The 20,507-nt window shown below is 36.9% G+C and overlaps 2 protein-coding genes across 4 annotated transcripts; one reads left to right on the top strand and one right to left on the bottom strand.

Moving 5' to 3' along the window:
* The first annotated feature begins 1,199 nt into the window (after positions 1-1,199).
* On the top strand, positions 1,200-16,918 carry PHF10 (PHD finger protein 10). 3 transcript variants are annotated; one of them, XM_015621603.1, is made up of 11 exons: positions 1,200-1,306; positions 1,906-2,036; positions 2,846-2,929; positions 4,362-4,495; positions 4,607-4,756; positions 5,890-5,999; positions 7,417-7,570; positions 10,002-10,157; positions 14,892-15,000; positions 15,279-15,467; positions 16,683-16,918. In XM_015621603.1, the coding sequence occupies exons 1-11, from the start codon at positions 1,254-1,256 to the stop codon at positions 16,766-16,768; spliced, it is 1,356 nt and encodes a 451-aa protein (XP_015477089.1). In that variant the 5' UTR covers positions 1,200-1,253; the 3' UTR covers positions 16,769-16,918. The 3 variants fall into 3 exon arrangements, with proteins under 3 accessions (XP_015477089.1, XP_015477090.1, XP_033368542.1); XM_015621604.1 differs by lacking the exon at positions 10,002-10,157; XM_033512651.1 differs by lacking the exon at positions 16,683-16,918 and having other exon boundaries at positions 15,247-15,458.
* C3H6orf120 (chromosome 3 C6orf120 homolog) lies at positions 16,911-20,501 on the bottom strand. The gene is made up of 2 exons (XM_015621606.3): positions 20,401-20,501; positions 16,911-18,684 (listed from the first exon to the last, which is right to left on the bottom strand). Exon 2 carries the CDS (start codon positions 18,638-18,640, stop codon positions 18,083-18,085), a length of 558 nt encoding a protein of 185 aa, XP_015477092.1. The 5' UTR covers positions 18,641-18,684; positions 20,401-20,501; the 3' UTR covers positions 16,911-18,082.
* Positions 20,502-20,507: the final 6 nt, after the last annotated feature.

The raw sequence follows: 20,507 nt of genomic DNA, 5'->3' as shown, positions 1-20,507 counted from the left end.
ATTTTTAAAAAATTGCAGAAAAGAAGAAATAAGCCAAAAATCCAGGAGACAAATGCTTTTTGCCTATGGCCTGTCTTGATTATACATTGTGAAGTATTGCATAATAAAAGTAATGTGTTTGCTGGAATATTTTTAAATTGATATTTCAAGTAATATGTTAAGTAAAACATCCTAGAATGAAAGACATTAGCAAAGGTAGACCTAATAATCATTGTTGTCATTATTAAATAAGGAAATATAGTTAGGCATGATCCATTTATTTCTGACAAGTTAATTCCTTTTGCTTTAACTTTTCACAGAAGTTATGAAATTGATTCTTTCACTCTGCTCCACTTTAGAGATTCAATTACTTAAAGAACTGTTTCGTTCTTGATTCAACTACTGGTTATGGTAGGCAGTTCACTTAAAGATTTCTGCTGTGTCTCAATTATGATCAGACAGGGTTGGTCACTAAATGCTTTGAGATTGATGATGCAGATAGGAGTTATATAGCATTATGGGACAACAAAGCAGTGAAAAACGCAACATCAACTGAGTCATTGTCTTCTAGATTTTACAGAACTGTTTGTTTTGTTTTGGTCTTTTTTTTCCTCTCCTTCACTCTTTATTCCCTTTCATTATTGGTCACATAGAATCTGAATAGTGACACCTGTCTGAATGTTCCCTCGTAACAGCTTTGTTCTCTTCTGTATCTGTTGCAATACCAAGTTGGGTTTTTTCTTCTGTGTATTTTTTCATCTCAAGACACAAGTCTTGGCTACTTGCTTGTACAGATATCCTGTATTGCTTTTGGTAATATTTTCCTTGATTTTGTAAGCATCAACTCTCAGCAAAGAATTGGGGTTTTTGTTTTGTGCTTGCTTTTGGTTTGGAGTGCTAGTCTGATTAAGTGCCAGAGGTAGTTTACATCAGGAATTATGCACGTAATGGTCAGAGCTACAGCTCTGCCTATTCAGAACTCTGCCTATGCCGCATGTGGGAAGCCACCCAGTTCTCTTTCTGGGCTACCACCTGTCATGCAAATAGTTTGTAACAAAGAATAATTTGTTGTGTAGACTGTCCTGTGAGTTGTTAAGACTGTCTTAGAATGGCTTAGCAATTCAAGTGTATTTAAGTTGTGGATTGCCTTGCAATGGTTTTTTATGTTTTACATTATTTTTGGAGTAGTCTAATTTTTTTAATATTTATTTTCATTTCAGGATGACACAGAAGAAAATTCCAATGATGGCAGCCAGCCGTCCAAAAGACGGCGTATGGGCTCAGGGGACAGTTCTCGGAGCTGTGAAACTTCCAGTCAAGACCTTGGGTAATACTGTGTTTTACAATTCCCACTTTCTATTGCAAGTCTGACTTCATTGTTCAGCATGCTTAAGTATTAGTGCTTTTTTCATTATTTGTGTATTCTTCATCCATCTTTCCAAATTGAGGTGATGTCCTAGAAATACCTAGGTGTCTATTGCTCCCAGCATATTTTAAGGCATTTTATTTTAGAGTGCCACAAAAAGTGCTGCATCTGATGTACAATCAGAAGCACAGTTTACATGTTTTCAAAACATTGCATACTTGAATGAATGGTGACTCTGTAGTAATCATGCTGAATGAATTTTGACTCTGTAGTACTTGCTTTTCCTGGTGTCCTCTCCATTCTGATGGTTATCAGATGGTTTCTTCAGATTCTGTCCTTTAGCATGTTGGCAAGTGGTGATTTAGAGAAATATATGTGAGGTTGGGTGTAACAAAGTGACTTTTGAAATGGGTTAGCAGGATGCAGTGTTCTAAAGTATATGTCCAGCTTTGTAGCTACTGTTCCAGTGACATATAAGTAGGAATTACTGAATTTTTGGAGATTTAAGTAGTATTCTTAAGGATTCTTGTGATTTGTTCTAATGTTGTTCTTATGTTTAGGTATAGTTATTTTCCTGCTGAAAATTTGATAGAATACAAATGGCCACCTGATGAAACAGGAGAATACTATATGCTTCAAGAGCAAGTCAGTGAATATTTGGGTGTGACTTCCTTTAAAAGAAAATATCCAGGTATTTATTTTTCAAGTTTTTCTTCTAAAAGCTTGTGTCCTTGAACAGTTTGGATGTAGTCTGTGTTTCTTTGGTTATAGGATGGGCTGACTGTTAATAAAAAGACTCAGGAAAAGCAGACCTGGATTATACTTGTACTTTTTATTTTCATTACTGGAAATGAAATGTATCCACTGGTTTTCAAAGTAATATAAGACTCTGTGGTATTGCTATGAAAATTTGCAAACAAGTCTGATTTGATGGTTAGATCAGACAGTTAGGGCAGGTACTGTTTGAAAACTGATGTTAATTTTCTTTTTAATGATTTGTTGATGATTTCTTACTATATAACTGGATCTCTCTATTCTGTTTCCTGAATTGTGGCAACATTCCTACACTGTGGAAAAATACTAAAAGGTTCAAGTATTTATTATCAAGTATTTGAGCCTCCGTTATTCAGAATTGTCAAATCTGGCTCTTTGGTTGGGGAATTTATTTTTGGCAGTTTTGGTAAAAGAGAAAAGACTGTACTTTCAGTGCTTGGTAAAATTTTCTGCATCTGAACTTGCATGTCGGATTTCTTTAGTTTTCCTGTAAATCATAACTATAGGCAAGGTCTTGACCTACTGTAGGTCAAGAAAATCTACCATGTCCCTACATTTGTTAAATTTAAAAGTAATTTATCAAGTTATCATGTTTCTTGGAATTAGCAGTATAATACAGGCTCTAACTGCATGGAAACAAAACAGTTTAAATACTTTGACAGTGTTTATGGGAGAGTTTCAGTTACTGCACACATTTTTATTTCTCTTTTTTGGTTTTTTTTTGAGATTTAGAAAGGCGAGATTTATCTCACAAGGAGAAACTCTACCTCAGAGAACTAAATGTTATCACAGAGACTCAGTGCACACTAGGTAAGAAAACAAATTGTTAGACTCCTTATGACTGTACAAAAAGTATGACACTGAAAAAGGGGGTTCAGTTTGGTGGAGAATGATTGTATCCCTCTCAATTGAAAACACAAATTCTGAAATGAAAACTGATTTATTATTATTTTAGTAAATTGGCCATGATGTATCAGTATTCCAGATTTATTATTAACAAATATATTTTGAATCTGTTCTAATTACTTAGAGGGGATTTTGCTGTATTCTAAGTTAACTTGTAGAACTCTTTTCTCTTAGAGAAGAGACCACCATAATTGTTGTCTCATATATATACATATATGTACATATATACATCGTGGTATATATTGTGTATATATGTACAGGGTGTCTTTATATACATTAGTCTTATTTTGCTGCATTGCATAGGCCAGAAAACATCACTGTATATTAAATGGTTCAGCTTCTATGTTAGAAATTAGAAGAGTGTATATTATGGCACTTGAATATACTTGAAATGGATTGATAGGATTTCTGAGGGTTTTATTGAAAGTTTTTTTTCTTACTCTTTCGATACATGTGATTTGGATGTGCTAGAGTTTAAATGATGCTGCCATGGTTGTTTGTTTTTTCTTGTTGTTTGTATCATGAGTCTTTGAAAATGTAATGTCATTTTATATGTTAACAATCTTTAGTATACCACCTTTATTTCTCACCTGTGAGCTGTCTGTTTTAGTTTAACTTAACTATACATAAGAGAACTGTATCTAATTTTTATATATAGAGGTAAAATGTTATATTCTGCCTTGTATCTCCAATAGAGATATGTGGTGACTTAACTACCCCTGTTTTTAAAATTATAGTTATAATCAGTGGTAGTGACATAAATCATTCCATGCTATTGTCTGTGTTTGGAGATTAGTTGTGTTGGAACTGTCAGGGGAGATCTGCACTGTAGCTGCAAACTGAGGCATTCTGCCTTCTGAACTTGAAATGCTTTAATTGGGAGTCAGGAGTCTGTGCAATTTTCTGCTCTGAATTGCTCTCCTAAAGATTCTTCCCTGATTTGTATAGAGACTTTTTGTAAACCTTGTAATTTCAGTGAAGGTTCTGAAGGGTAATGAAACTTCACCAGCGCTGGAAACTGAAACTAACACTACGCAAGGTCCCATTTAGAACAAAGGTTCTGCCTCACCAGTGAGTTTTTAAGTAGGTGATTGAGTCAATGTGAAGGGGTCTGTAGCTGTAAGTAATGACATGAGCCTTGGCTATAAGCAAACTCCTAGTCAGGCTTGAAAGCTAAATGGCACAAGTTCACTGCTACTGGAGAAGGAAAAGCATTGTGCACAGAAGGTGGTTGTTGTCTTTAGCTACTCAAAAACTTAAAGTTGGTCATTGTGCAATATAAATAACCTACAGTTACTTTTGTAGATAGCATCATTGTTGCTTTTATTTATTTTAGGTCTGACAGCTTTGCGTAGTGATGAAGTAATTGATCTTATGATTAAAGAATACCCTGCCAAACATGCTGAGTATTCTGTTATACTGCAAGAGAAAGAACGACAGCGAATAACAGATCATTACAAGGAGTACTCTGTAAGTAATTACCACTTAAGTGAACCATATCTGCAATGGGAGTGTGAGAAAAGGTTCTTCTCAAACTGATAGTGAAATGTATGTGAATTGATGTAATTGCTTTTATTCCAGCAAATGCAGCAGCAGAACACACAGAAAGTAGAAGCCAGCAAAGTTCCAGAATATATTAAAAAGGCTGCCAAGAAAGCTGCAGAATTCAACAGCAATTTAAACCGAGAGCGGATGGAAGAAAGAAGAGCCTATTTTGATTTACAGACACATGTAGGCATATTTAAATTTCTTACCAATTGTGAGGAGGGAGCTCCTTGCTTGTTTTAGTGAAGTTGGTTTTGGTACCATTTTAACTATTTTCAGGGGGATTGATTCTTTTTTCACTCATATAGAGACTTACTGTTTTGCTGTTAAATGGGTAATACTGTTAAAAGTAATAATCTCAAATATATTGAACCTGCAGGCTTTTTTAACTTGAAAATAATTCTCTTGGGAAGCTCTAAACATCTCAGTATTGTAATCATGTTCTTTTACTGATAGTTTTATACTAAAACTAAGAGCATTGTTTATTCATATAAATGGCTAATTCTTCTTTTGAACCCCTCCAAAATTTTGCCTGACAATACCTGAAGTTAAAAAGAAAACTATTTAATACCTAAAAGTGTGCTGCCTGTCAATATTATGCCCTTATTTTTTGTTAGGTGTTATATTATTTTTCTGTTGCATATGTTATATGCCTCTATGTTTGATTAAAAAAAAAATCTGTCATTTTGAAGCAGTGGTGTTCTGCTTCTATAAAGGCAGTAAAGCAAAAATTTTTTATGCAAATTGTTACATGGCGAACAATTACAGGATGTTTTCATTTTCCTGGTATTGACCATGTTAAGAGACAAGATAATGGATAATTACTTCTATTTCCTTCTAAGAGAAGGAAGGCTTATTATGTGAGCTTCTCCTTTCCATATATTTATATTAGTGATGGATTTTTTTAAATAGTACAGTCTGGGTTCAGAATTAGATGGACATGTTCTTTCTGCTCTAAAGCAGTGTGGACCAATAGTGATAATTCATGCTAAAGATGCCAGTTACAAATGTTAATGTTTACTGTTTCAATTGCTAGATTTTAATTTCAATTTTTTTTTTCATAGTATACTGTTTAAAGAGGTTTTACCTAATCTTTGTTCAGTTCACTAGATACTTAGGAATTGGATTTAATCCATAATACTGTGAGTGGGATCTCATAGCATTTTAGTGAACTGAGTTTCTCATGGGAGAATTCAGATAGCTGTTCCAGTTCAGTAAAACTGGCAAGTTAAAAAATACTTGGAGGACTGTTTGGTGAGAAAGGCTCAACTGTTTGTTTGTGAAACAAAAATGTCATTGTTTTATATTAAACAATGCAGATTATCCAGGTGCCTCAAGGAAAATACAAGGTCTTGCCTACAGAGCGAACAAAGGTTAGTCCTTATCCAGTGGCTCTCATACCCGGCCAGTTCCAGGAGTACTACAAAAGGTATTTTAAAAGCATTCCAACTGCCAATTCTGTTCCACTCATCTCTTTTGTCTATATTTAGCAAGTGGAAAACATTTCAGTGTCTTTGCTGTAGGGTTTCAAATTAATTTTAGTTTGAGACACTTGATAGTCTTCAAAGATGCGTATTGTGACAGCTTGAGTCAACAAAACAGTGTTGACTGCAAGACTACTGTTTCTACAGTGCTTGAGATTTGGCCTGCTCAGATATTTGCCATAGCAAAAAGGGACATGGATTTCACTCCTGCCACCCTCCTGTTTATTTATCATCTGCCTCTGCACGTGTGCTAAAATTAATATTTTTGTATCAGTGTTGTAATGCTGGCTTGTGATCACGTGTCTTCTATTCTATTTTAAATTTTTAGAAACTCTTGAAAAAATTTGGTCCTGTGGGTTAAATTTGATACTGGATTTTTAAGTGAGAAAGACATTGCAAGCTGGACCTTTACATTTAATGAAAAGCATGTTACTTGACTGTTGACATAAATTTAAGATTTTACTAGCAGCATGCTACCACTGAACAAATCCATACAGATTTGAAGATTTTGCTGAAGTCTTATTGTTGTACAATACAGGTGGTATTCATGCAATATGTGCTTGTTTTTTTGTAGAGCAGCTCTTTGTCTGCATGTGCCTTGCTCCTTCCAGTGTGTGTTCATACAGCCCTTCCCAAATTTGCATGTTACAGGACGTTTCTGAAGGACTTAACTTTTATTAAATCAATTTAATTAAAATGACTTCATATTATGTTTATTTTGCACTTGTAAGCTGCTGGTGAAACTGCTTTTCCATCTTAGTGAAGGACACGACCTTTCATAATATGCATCAAAATAGTATCCTGTTCCTTACAATGCTTGTCCCCAGCAGTAAGAGGGCTTTCACTTTTTTCTTAGTCTTTAGGGTTAAAAAGGGTGGAATATGCATGATGAGCTGTATCTGGCTATAAGTGGTGTGATTATACCTTTACATTCTTTCAAAATTACATTTTCATTTGCATTTTTTTGTTCTCAATAATCAGCTACACAGCTGTATTCTTTGCTTTGGATATGTTTATGTGCCCTGAGTTAGAATTTTACACGTTATGGAGCTCTGTACATTCATAAACAAAGTGTATGGTTTGTTTGGCATAGTAAGCATGGATTGGTTAAAACTTTGCAAATGCCAGCTCTGTTCCATGAATATCTGCTCTACAAAGAAGACAAGTTCTATATATAATATCACATTTGGGAGGAAAAATTAGTATGGTTCCTTTGTTTTCAGAACTTCCTATTTTTATGTACCTTCCTGAAAAAAAGGAGACTCTTTCTTATTAAAGTCCCTGTGTACTGTGTGACTTAATATTTACGCATAAAGTACACATGAATGAATTAATGAATGAATTTCATTTATTTAACATCAGATACTCTCCAGATGAACTTCGTTATCTGCCGTTAAACACAGCTCTTTATGAACCTCCTTTGGATCCAGAGCTGCTTACACTGGACAGTGATGGAGATTCAGATGATGCAGAGGAAGGACGAGGTGATGAAAAACGGAAAACCAAAGGCAATTCGGTGAGACAAATTGAAAGTATTCTTGATCAAAAATGTCCTTTCCCTTCACTTTTGTTAGTTTGATTAGTTTCTTAGAATCTTTTAACATTCGCAAAATGAAGGAAAGACCCTTTTTAGTACTTCTGTTTATTTCATAACACTGTTCTCCATTGATTTCTGTTTTGATCCATTTTCAGGGTAAATTGAAAAAATATTTGACATTTCAGGCCTTTTCTTCCTGTTTATAATTTTATTTTGTTTGTTTTGTTTTGTTTAAAGAAATTTTGAAGAAACTTCCCAATGCAGCTCTTCATTATGCTCTTTTTCTCGAGGGAAAGTTGCTGGCATTACTGAGGAGAGTGAATACTGTAGTTCAGGTCACAGTATACTTTTTTTTGTGATGTGGAAGCAGCAAGTATAGAAACAGTTACTTCATTCCAATTAAATTTATTTAATTTAATTATTAAATTAAATTCCAATTTAAAAAGAAGGTTAAAAGCACTGTGGTTTTTTGCTTTACAACACATCTTTTAAAAGGTATTTATGTTCTCTCCACTTATGCAAATGCAAAATTAAGCATTAGCTGAAACCTAAGGGAAACTTTCATGTACGTACCTTGATAGTTCTTTAAATGCTCAAGAGCCAGCTGAGATTCAAAAGCTGAGTACAACTGAACCATTGGTGTATTGGTGCAGTTTGTATTTCGGTGACAATCTCTTTCCAGAAGTTTAACCTAATTTTAACAGTAGTAGAATATCACAGTGCATTTAGCAATTTCTGGCATGATTGGTGAACGTGTTTGGCAGTGGGTACGTACAGTTCTAAATTTTGTCATGTAAATATCTTCTTTGAAATTTGGAAGATAATTATAATTGCAGAAAGGAAGAGGTCAGCTTGTAGTTTAACAAAAGGAGAGGTAAATGTTTAACGCACTGTTTCTGCTTACATTTTTTGAGAAGAAGAAATCACAAACATAGCATGCTAAATGTCAACTCATATTTTTGGTTTAATCACACTCCAGCTTTTTTACAGTTGGTCAGTTGGTCTTGAACCATTTTTTCCCAGTTTTCTTTTCCATTGACTTCCATTCTCATTAATGGTAAAGAAAAGTGACTTGACCAAGCAGACTATCCTTTTGATTTTTCACAGAGGCTCAGAAATATTTATTTTTTTTTGTGACAGAATGCAGAAGGAAAAATGTCGCTGAGTATGAAAAGTGTAGAGAAGTGTGGAAGATTGATAATCAGATTTCTGTGAAGTGGTTTTGGCTATGGGAGCAGGGGTTCATGGCTATTTAGTCATTGAGGGGGGCAGAAAGTTAAAAAAACCCCACAGAGGTGGGACATTGTCAGATTTGGGCAACCTACCATTTTCTCAGATCTCCTTGGGGAGTCCCACAATATGCTGTAACTTTTCCTTTTTCCTACCTCCCCCTGCTCCATTGTCAGAGTTGGTAGCAGTTTTCTTTTCTGTAATGTTTCAGTGGTTCTGACCTAAATAATCCTTCCCTTAAAATAATGGTGAAACATACCATTTCTTCTTGCCATATAGTTCAATCTGCTTTTGTGTTACACTCCTCCATTTGCTGTGTCTGTTTTGTCTGTTTGATTTTAGGACCTGGGGAACAGGCTGATTACTATTGTGTTTTTACAGAGTGTGTTTTACTGTAGGGCACCATTGTTATTTGGCCTCTTGGGTTTTATTGTGATAAATGTGAGTAATCACACTGCTTCCTTCTGGAGCTTTTTGGAAACCCTTATTAACACTTCTCTGAGAAAAGTCTTGTGCTGCTGCTCTTAATTATGCCTACATTGATCTCTCACCCTCTTTGAACCTCTTCCCCTCTTTCTATCCTCCTTATGCCTCAAAAAAAAAGAAAAGAAAAAAAGCTTTATGTACAGAATAAATCTGTTGTTTGGTTCTGTATTAAATATGGAAGTGTGTTTTGCCGTTGATGGCATTCTGCTGCAGTCCAAATTAAATATTTACATTGCTCCTGGTGAAAACAGTAGATAAGGGTGGCAGAAAAAACCTTCACATGTTTTAATTCAAGGCAATCCTTGTATGCTTTACATGCATGCATGACAAGGGCACTTTTAACTTTTTGCTGCCCCTTTATGTTGTAAAGAGCATCTTGCATTTAGTTGATTTCTTGCTGACTTCTAATGAAAACGCTTCAGAGAATTACACTGCTGTGCTTCCCACACTGGTACCAAGACCAACTGCAAAAAACATGACTGCTGTTGCTGATGCCAGTCTCTTAAACCAGAAAAAGACAGATTATGAATGTTGTGAACAAAGGTGTTCTAGATTGTGATAGACCCTATGCTTTTGCAGAAGGAATGACATATCCTTCTCTTACCTTACTTGACTCTAAGGAGCGTAGGAAAGACTTGTCTGTCTATCCAAAAAAATAAAGAAAAAAAATATAGCTATGGTATTTTTATTATAGGATAATTCGTCTGGCAATGTATCTGAAGGTGATTGCGCCACAGACAACCAGGAGGATTCTTTTCAGGGAAGACAAAAAACAAGAGACAAAAGTGCTACTCCAAGAAAAGATGGTTCCAAACGTTCTGTATTACCCAAATCAGTTCCTGGGTACAAGGTAGAAGAAAAAAGCCCCTGACTGAATTTTATTCACCAGCTTCTTCCTGAAGTACTTGTTTTTTTCAATAATGTGGAACTTCTGCTTGCTGTACTTCACTAGCTGTTCTCCTGTTGTGTGCTCCATCTGTTTGCTTCCTTATTTCCTTTTTGCTTATATTTTGTGTGGGGCTTTTCCTTACCTTAGTTGTACGGTGGTCTCCTATTGGGTTAATTTCTTAGATTCATAGGCAGTAAAGCTAGAAAAATCCATTGTGGATTTTTCATTGGAACTCAACATCTTTCTGTCTGCTTTAACACAGCAGTCAGAAGTATGTGCCAGTTTGAAGCTAGTAATCACTATCAGTTACTTATTTTTTTCTCTTCTGTATGGCAGCATACCAAGAGGCCAGTCCTGTAAAGTGCAGCTGTGTGGCTGAACATATTGTTATGGCATTCATTTTAAATACAGCCTTTCATCCTGTGATGTTATGATGTATAGGATGGAAGGCAAAAAGCTTACTACAGCTGTATAGGCAACACTGTGTAACCCCGTAACAGTATTTGGAAAATTGCTTTTTATGTAGTTCATACTATAGTAACATTTGTGGGCAATTTGCTTTTATCTAAACTAGAAACTCGGTGAGGATGTTAAGACATTTCAGCTATCAAGCAGTGATTGCCGAACCTAAGACCCTAATCTTCAGTATTCCCATAAAATAATTTCAAGAATTATGATAAAAATACTTTTCAGAAGAAATGGGAATTGGCACACATTGTTTATGTGTTTCTATTCTGCATACTGAGAGAGGATCTGAATAAATTGTAACACATTTAAAGCAGGTAATTGTCTAGTCCTGTTCCACTGAGAGGAGTGAGAGTTTTCCATTGACTGAAATGGGAGCAAGAATAGACCCATAAAGAGGGAAAACACTAAGTTAAGATAGCGTTGAGTGTTTACCAGTCAAGAAATACCAATTGACAGTTACGGGACAAGTGACACTTCTGTCAGTGACAATTTTGTACATACTGAGAATCTGTGTCGGCAAAAGTGAGCTGTTGATGGCTTGCATTTTATGTGTATAAATATTTACTCTCTGTGTTTACCAAGTTAATAGTAAATAAACTATAACTTACAATAAGAAGCTAATTTCCAGCAAAAATTGGACAGCTTGGATAAATTTCCTCTACATACAGTATCTGTACAAGTTTGTAACAGACAGCAAGCTCTGGTTGCATTTTCTGTTTTCAGGAACTTATTAAGAAATGCGTGAACTGTATAGATTTAGACTGTGGTTACCACATATATATATTTTTTTATATGTAACTTTGCAAGAAGTTGTAGACATAGAATGCATTTCAGTATTCCCATGAACATGAAATCCAAAGATGAAGGCTGAAATTCTGCTTTAGCTTTGTTTAACTTGACATTAGAAATGGTGTACCACTGGTTTACAGAAGCTTCACTTAGCTGCGAGATGCTCAAATGTTTGATTAGTTCAATCTACTTAATGGACTTATGAATGCATAGGGAGAGAACTTGTGCAGCAGACCTTTCAGCAAAGTTCTGAACTTAAAATTGTAGAAGAGCAATAGTAGTATACAGCACTGCATTTTGAAAATGGATTCCCATAGCAATTACTTACTGGTTTAAAATCACTGATTCTGTCAGGAACAAGCTCTTACTAAAAATTTACAGCGCCACATCTTTGCAGTGTCAGCATACCCTGCCTGTATCAACCATCTGGATGCTGTTAAGTCAGGGGTGGTGATGGTATGTTAGGACGGTGAGAGGATTGGCTTTCTTGTTTGTGGGAACATTTGAAATCTTGCAATAAGCCAAATTACATGAGCTGTTTTAACTGGTAAGACAGAATGATTCTTTTTTGTGAGTCTATAAAAACACCAGATAACAATATACCTACCATATGTGCCTACATGTTGAGGCACTTTGAGCCGAAGGCTTAACTGATACAAAATGTTTTCCCTGTGAAATCTTTATAATCCTTTTGTTCTATATTGTTCTCTGATATTGGACTATTTTTGTAGGACACTAATCTTTTGGTTACATGTAGTTAAAATGGAAGGATCATTGCTATGGCATCAGCATATATATATATATATAGTTATAGCCACGTTATAAGTATTACAGGATTCCATACATTTCCACTGAGTTATTTTCAAGTAAAAGAAATACTGTATTTTATATGGAGTCTTTTTTATTGTCAGTTCTTTAACAAAGGACAGTTAGCGTGTGTTTTACATTTTGTCATGTTACAAGTAGCGAGTCTGTTGCTGCAGGACTGACTGCTACAATTGCACACACAGGGTACTGTTAAAAGTACAGAGGAATTTTTTTGCACATGAAACTGAAATGTATTGAGTATCTTTATTTTGCAACACTTCTGTTTTGGGTCACTGTATATGAAAATGTAACGCTTTGCATTCAGAATAGGAAGTTATAAAAACATGGTGTAGTTGGAAAGCTTACTTTGAGAGCTGCGGCACAGCACCATGGAAGTGAAAACCTACACAGCACAGTCATCATTTTGACCCTGCATTAATTTTCTCTCCTATCTTACCCCAATGAGATGGGGATGTAGAAAGCAAAATTTACTCCTAGTGAGATGGGGTATTGTGACTTCCCATTTGAAATTGACAGACTTTTTTATAGCATTTCTAAAAGCCACTTACGGTGATAGAACGGAACTGGATTAAAATGTGAATAGTCTGGATTTGTTTGTTTGTTTTTATTTGTTTTTGTTTTTGTAAAAATACTTCCATACTGTTGGAACTTCATTCTTAAAAGGCTGTGATTTTCGCCCCCCCCTTAATATGCACGGTTTCTGATGAATACAGGTTAGTGAACTAAGAGTAGATGGAAGCATTGTTAATAAATGCATTTATAGCAATGTCTAGCTTGAGTTATGTGTATCAGAATGTGAACTGCACACACCTTTAACACTTGGATGTGTCCAAAAAGCAGCTCACTTTGGCTGGAGTATTGGCGAGTGTGATATTGTATATTAAAGGCAGTAAAATACAAATCTGTAACAAGCCAGAAGTTTGATGAGGAAAGTGTGCTTGCTATGTTAGAGAGGCTCAGTTTCTTAGATTACAGTACAATTAAAAAAAAATAGCCTAAACAATGGAAGGGTAAATGCTGCCACACTGACAAGGTTTAAGCATGTGCCACTTTTGTTGGGAGGAGCAGGGTATAAAGGTATACATGTAGGACACGTAGTATAGTTAACAGTAAAAGAGTTTATGCGTGGTTTTGCTTCCATTATATTTATTATTTTGTAGAGATGTTTGTGTGTTAGACTTCTTTTACTGTTTTATTATATTTATGTATAAAACAGGTTGACTTTGCTTTTTTAAAATAAATAAGCAAAAAAAAAAGTGTCTATGAATGCCTCTGTCATCTTTTGAAGGAAGTTACCTATAAACACATGGTGTGGTGGTTTTTTTTGCTTTCTTGAATAAAACTCCTTAGACTGAACAATTTGAAGCAGGCTGTTGCCATGTTTTTACATAAAAAGCACATTGAAAACTTTAGAAAACTTAAAGCAATGCATCCTGATACTTTAAAAATGAGTCAAGATACTAATTACCTTGCTAGATGCTATCAAAAACTGGCTGGGGAAATGAACACACTTAAAGATAAGTTGTATTGCAAAAGATCTTTGTAATTGTATTTATTAATTTATTTGTGTTTATCATTTTTTAGATTTGTTTTAAAATTGAACCTTATTCTTCTCCTTGCATGTGGTTGGTAGTTGACTGGGATTCTTGCTTACTGACAAGCTATTCAGAAGCCTTCAGCTCCCTCTGCTAGCTGGGTCTTTGCAGCAACTTTGTTTTTTAAAACTGGTGCTAGGCAGTTTAAATCAGTGAGTACTACATTAATTGTAGGCTACATTTCTCACTGATTTCATTATGTGGCAATCAAAGCTCAACAATGTAACTGCTGCCATATTTCTGAAATTCAGAATGCTTTCCTTCTTCCTCAGGCCTCATCAGGATGAAACTGTTGGTGTATCTAAGGAGTTGGCATACACAATACATAGGCAGACATTCCACGTTGTAACAGCCCGCTCTTTATCTTACCCTTGAAATGCATCTCATGGACCCAGACACACTCCAGATGATCACTTAGAAAAATTCTAAATGTAAACGTTTAGTCAAATGCAAGGATTTTGTTTCTTACATGGTTATGACTGAATACAAGCAATGGTAAAAGAAAGACAGCCCTGTACAGCATAGCTAACCAGGAAATTTGAAACTGAAGATAGAGAAAATCAAGTTTATTGCTTTTGTAATTAATTTTATATATGTAGGAAGAAATGTAATGCAAGTAACAAAATTATATATAATTTCCTTCATAAACAAGGAATCCACACAGAAGTTCATAAAGTAGTATTCTATATTGGAAGAATCTTCCTGAAATTTTTCATCCTATGTCACATTAATTCACCATGAGGAGAATGTTAACTGATGAGTTAATACGAAGAGGCAAGTACGTACTTTTGATCCAGCTGGATTTACATGCAACTCATTATGACAAATGCAAAATTTTATGTAGTTAAATCTGATTTTTTCCAGTGCTGCTTGTCAGTGATTGTCACGTGTTTCAGGGTTCACACGTCCTGACAGACAGTTTATTAATTTTAATAGTTAAGGAGATAGATGACATTTCCTGTTGAATCTGTGAATTCTTCTGGAATGAATTTATAGCCCTCTTCTACCCTTCCAGCCAAAGGTCATTCCAAATGCTATATGTGGAATTTGTCTGAAGGGTAAGGAGTCCAACAAGAAAGGAAAACCTGAAGCTCTTATACATTGCTCCCAGTGTGACAACAGTGGTGAGTATCTACATACACTAAGTGGATTCCTAAGGGAATTTGACAGATCTGTTTGTGGACATATTTAGTGTACTCCATGTGTAGCAAGAGTTCAGTTGCCCTTTCTGTCCTTTGTTACAACCCCATGTCTCTTTTGTGTTCTCTGTGCTCGCACACTCGGTGCACTGTGGGATCTCACCAGGAGGTGAGCTAAGCTTCATGTTTGGTAAAAGCAAACAGTCTAACTAATTCTAAATTTCATTTCAGGCATAAAAGTAATAATACTGGTTTTCATCTAGGCCACCCTTCTTGCCTTGATATGACCCCGGAGCTTGTTGCTATGATTAAGACTTACCCTTGGCAGTGTATGGAGTGTAAAACATGCATTATATGTGGGCAGCCTCACCATGAAGAAGAAATGATGTTCTGTGATGTTTGTGACCGTGGTTATCACACTTTTTGTGTGGGGCTTGATGCTATCCCTTCAGGTAACAGAGTTCCCTTGCTCCCTTCCCACTTCCTCTGAGTCCTGGACTCACTCTCAGAATTAATACACACATTGCTTTTGAAAGAATAGTTTAAAACAAGAGTGAAGGGGAAGAAACACTGTAGGAAAGCATTCACACTACAGGACTTTTTTACTAAGCTTTATTTCCGTATATTTGGTTGTGCACAGTTAAACCTGGCAATTCCTGTGTAGGAAATGTAATTGGCTTTTACAGCGTAATCCAAACAGGCTCAGAACTTTTTTTTTCTATATCCACAGAATACTGAGAATAATTACCTCTTTTCATTGAAGAAACCTGTAAAAGAAACTGTATTGCTGCATATTGCTAGAGTATAGCTTTCACATTAATTGTGCTGTTTTAGCTTCTAAATGAAATAGTTGTCTCAATTTAATATTTGTAAATATCTCTTTAAACCCTTTCATTCCTTTTTTTATTCTTAAACATCAAAACTGCAACAGAAGAACCTCCATGGTAGGCACAAAAAGCCAGTAGCTTTAAATTACTTAAATTGCTTCTATCATGTGGTCAACTCAGGGCAGTAGAAAGAAAATAACACTGGTACTGTTGCTTTACATGTAATTTTAAGTCCGTAGTAAGATCATGAATACATATTCAGCGGCAGTGACTCCAGTGACACTGTACTGCCCCATTTTGGGAAGCCATGGAGTTAGCTGTCACTTTTGTACAGGTTCTGTGACTGATTTCACTTTGAGGCTGACCTAAGAATATAATCAAAATAGATTACATGTCTACAAAACTACAAAATTACCAAAGCAGCCTTTCATTCCAGCTATTGTAACATAAACAGTTAAATGCTTCGCCAACTGCCATTCATTTCTGTTCTGGGTAACTTCACAACTTGAACTGTAGTCATTCACCTCAAAATATGAACGGCAAACTTGAGCATTGTTTGTAAAGCTCTTACCTAATTACCACCTCCTTGGCAGTGCTGGCACTTCCTGAGGTCCGTGAAGATTGGTGTAGCCAGTGGTTACACATAATGAGTCTGTGCAAGGGAGTGTGAATTGTATATGCTGCTTTGTAGAAAAGATGCTCAATTTTAAAAGCATTGGTTGTTCACATTAAAGGAAGTACTGCAAATCAATAAGCACCTAAGAATGGTGAAGGGTTGCCTAAATAGATGAGAGAGTAACAAACCTAGTTTCCCAATAATTGATAACTTTCTTTTCTTAGGTCGCTGGATTTGTGATTGTTGTCAGAAAGACCCTCCTGTACCCAGAAGAGGAGGAAGAAGGGGGAAAAACAGCAAGGAGGGCTAAAAAAGCCCTAAAAACTTGCTGTCCAAAACTTAACTGCACAAATTAAAGTGATACTCTGGTGCTATTTAATCAACCACTCTATAAGAGGAGCAATACCACTTTTTTTTTTTTTTTCTCCTTTTTACTAAATAAACTTTGTCTATATATTGATTTTTTTTTTTGTTATACAAGTCACTAATGTCCTGTCAGGTGTTGAGAGAGGCAAGCCAAATTCCCACTTAGAGGAGTCTTTCAGTAATGAAATTTAAACTATACATGCATTTGTATAAAATTATAGTAACATACTTGTTTATTTCAGTGCATTCATCAGTAAGCTCTGTAAAAAGAAAATTACAGAGCAATTTATATGTATTTTATTTGCATAGCAACTGGTTATTCTGACAGACTCAGCCAAAGCAAAAAGTATTCCTGTTAGGAAGAGTGGGCATGAGATGACCTTCTAACAATGTACTGCAAATCCCTTTCAGCAGAAATTTCCCTTGCAAGCTAATGACTTATTCATAAATATGTGCTTGGAAAAAAAACCAAAAAACAATCACAAAAAGCTATCAAGGGAAGTGTAAGAAAGCACCTCTCAAGTTTGAGATACCTATGTGCTGTGTTGTTTGTAATGGGAGACGAAAATGTCATATTGATGAGCAGCAACAACTGAAGGCTCCCTCTCCCTGCAGTAATAGCAAAGAAGCAACATGCACTTGATTCAGGTCATGGATTTGTAGTGGTGATGAGTGAGTGGACCAACCTCCGTTTGACAGATGGCTGATGTGATGTAGAGCACACACAGTCAAAATACAGAACATCTATTCCCTTAGGTGATTATTTTCTCCTTCCTTCACCCTAAGCTCCCTCAACTTCATGAATACACTCAAACACGCTGCTGATCAGTTTTACTGGAGATGCTTGCTCAGAAAAGAAGCGGGTTTTATTTTTAAATATGCTCTAAATTGAGAGGGGGACTTAAGTGCAGTAGTTTATTCATTTTTCTTTATAAAAAACAATAGAAAATACTGAATTGGAATTGATTTTCCTAAGCACCTATTTTAAGTGAATTTAACAAGATCCAAACTATACATTCATTTTTAAGCCCTGATCTCTGAAGAGCACTGCAAATACTGTGCTGGCTGTTCATTTTACATATGGGGGAAGATTTACAATAAAAAATTAAGTATGGCTTTTTCTCCCCACTTCCTTTCTGGTTTAGGAAATGTAACCTGAATATTTCTTCAGGAAACATAGTGAGTATTAAGTATTACAGCAAGTCATTCATACCAATTTCACAGGATGAAGTGTGACTTAAGTCCAGTGTACATCAATTTAAAAAAGGATTTCAAGTATTAATTTCAAGATCCCAATAAGTATCGTCCAGAAAACAGACTCCTCATCCTGTGATTCATCTTCTGGAGACTGGGAATATTTCTGGTTTGCCTCCATCTCCTCAGGGTTATAAGAAGCCTCGCCAAATGGGTACTGTACAACTGTTCGATCATAGTACACCTTCATTTCAAACTCGCTCTCCAGGTGAGAGGGATGGCCATAAATCCCTATTCCCACAGGGCGGCGGAAGTGTGCAGGCACATGGACGATGTCCTGGCCACAAGTTACAGACTGTAACTCGTACTCGTCAAAGCTGGGGTGAAGTGTCACATCAGACACGTACAAGTCTGCGTCACCTTTTAAACTCCGCATCTGAAGAACAATCTTTCCCTCGTGGTTTAGTCTCAAATAGCTGTAGTTTCCTGCTCCAATCTGACCTTGGACAACATGAAGAAGAATCCACTCCTCTGGTACGTCCTCTTCCTCAAAAGCATTTACCACAAACAGTACTTGAGCTGTCACAAATACTGTCAAGATTCTTCTCCAGTGTGTTGCCATGGTCTTCAGTTGTATTTGGATTCTTCCTGTGTCCTGTGTGCTACCTTATGAATACAAAACACAATTGAGATTTTAGTATATTCCCTTCTTGGAAGTAATCTATTATTTTGTTTTAATTTGGTAATTCTTATAAATCTGCTCTAGTCCATACAAAGTTAACTTGTTAAGTTTGTTAACTTGTATTTTTTAATAGTCACAGAAAAAAGTGTTAAGATCCAGAATTTTTGTCAGAATAAAATGGCTTAAGTTTCCAAAAGTTAAACAGAAATGAATCAAGCCAATGTTCTTTCAACAGAACTGACGCTTTAAGTTTCAGTCTATCTGCATGCATGCCAAACTTGATAGATACCCAGAAGGGATGAAACCCAATAATGATTTTAGCTTCACTTCAAAAAAACCCAAAAGGCAGTTGAGGAAAGGAAGGCTTTTTCATGCTTGAAGATGCTTAGCTTTCTATGAGGTACTTAGGGCATCCTATTTGTTCTCCTAACGTCATCCTCCCATCTTAACTTCAAAAGACAGTAAAGGTGCAAATCTGTGGATGTGGACTTGAAGCAGTAGGCATATAACTTGCACTGGTATGGAGTTAGAAATAAAAACAAGTTATCTAATGAAGTAATACATTTATTTATAATCCTGATGTATGGCTTGTTTCTAGGATCAAATTTAGGCACCTTTTCCCTGAAAAAAAAACAAAAACCGTTTACTTTCAAGAAGGTTTTGTTACAGTACATGCTGTAACAAAAAACGCTCAGCTCTTTACAGCACTTGCATACAAAAGATAAGGCTGAAGGTACTGGGACAAGGGGAAGCTGGAAAGGACTGCTGCAAGATCAATGCTCTTACAGCCTATTCCCTCCTTGCTGCCCTCTCCCAGTAGGGCAGCCTGAACGTGCCTGCCACACTCCAGCCCTCTGAACAGCTGCACTAAGTCTCTGCGTGCAAAGCAGCAACTTCCAAACCTTGCTGAAGGCTTGCAAAGTATAGAGCTGACTGAATTTAACATGCAAATCACAGGAGCCACAAGCCTGAACACCTTCAGGTTTAAGAGGAAGATTGTCATCCCCTCATCCCTTCCATAAGACACTACAATTATCTGAAACCAGGAAGCTGCCTGTAACTTGTTTTGTACCCTAGCTAGCATCAAAACAAACTGCATTGCTTCCACTGGGATGTCACTTAAACGTTAGAAGTTCTACAACTGAACAGATCCAGGGGAGAAAAAAAGATAAAAAAATGCCCAACTGTTTCTGTAGTTCGATGTTTTCTGCCCCAGAGGCCTCTCTACTGCAAGGCCACAATTCTGCAAAGACAGCGTAATAGAACGAGGTGCAGCATTCGCTGAACCTGCTAGACTGACAGAACTCCCTCAACAGCCACAGGAAAAAACAGTCTTTTGTCTCGCCCGTATCAGAAAGCTGACTGTCACTTGCACATCGAAGTAGTGATAAAAAACGCGATCGGAGCCACAGAAAGAGCTCCACATCTAACCAGAAAATAATTAAAGTTATCTAGGAAAGAACTAAAACGTCCTGGCGCCGGCGCTGCGCTCGGGAGGAGAAGCGCTTCCAAGAGACCTTGGACAGAGCCACGAACGAGCAGCTCTGCCCGCCCCGGCTCGCCCCCGCCTCCCCGCGGGCGGGACCCCCGCGGGGGGCGGCGGCAGCTCGGGGGACGCGGGAGGCTCCGCGCCGCTCCCTCCGGACGGCCCCGACGGGCCCGGCGTCACCCCGCCGGCCGGGGGCTGGGGCACGGCTCACCTCCGACCTGCCGCGGGGCTCCGGCTCCGGCGAGGCCGCAGCCACGGCGAGGAAGAGCAGCGGGGACTCCGCGGACGTGCGGCAGCGCAGCGCGGCCGGGGCGCCGC

This window comes from Parus major, chromosome 3 (genome assembly GCF_001522545.3).
Source record: "Parus major isolate Abel chromosome 3, Parus_major1.1, whole genome shotgun sequence".
Classification (NCBI taxonomy): domain Eukaryota; kingdom Metazoa; phylum Chordata; class Aves; order Passeriformes; family Paridae; genus Parus; species Parus major.
This window is presented reverse-complemented; position numbering and strand designations above follow the sequence as displayed.

Bases quoted from the DNA above. Each gene is read 5' to 3' on its own strand.
- PHF10 (XM_015621603.1), top strand. From the start codon at position 1,254: ATGGGCTCAGGGGACAGTTCTCGGAGCTGTGAAACTTCCAGTCAAGAC. The intron at 1,307-1,905 runs GTAATACTGTGT...TCTTATGTTTAG, and splicing joins ACTTCCAGTCAAGACCTTGG to GTATAGTTATTTTCCTGCTG. The intron at 2,037-2,845 runs GTATTTATTTTT...TTTTTTTTTGAG, and splicing joins CTTTAAAAGAAAATATCCAG to ATTTAGAAAGGCGAGATTTA.
- C3H6orf120 (XM_015621606.3), bottom strand. From the start codon at position 18,640: ATGGCAACACACTGGAGAAGAATCTTGACAGTATTTGTGACAGCTCAA.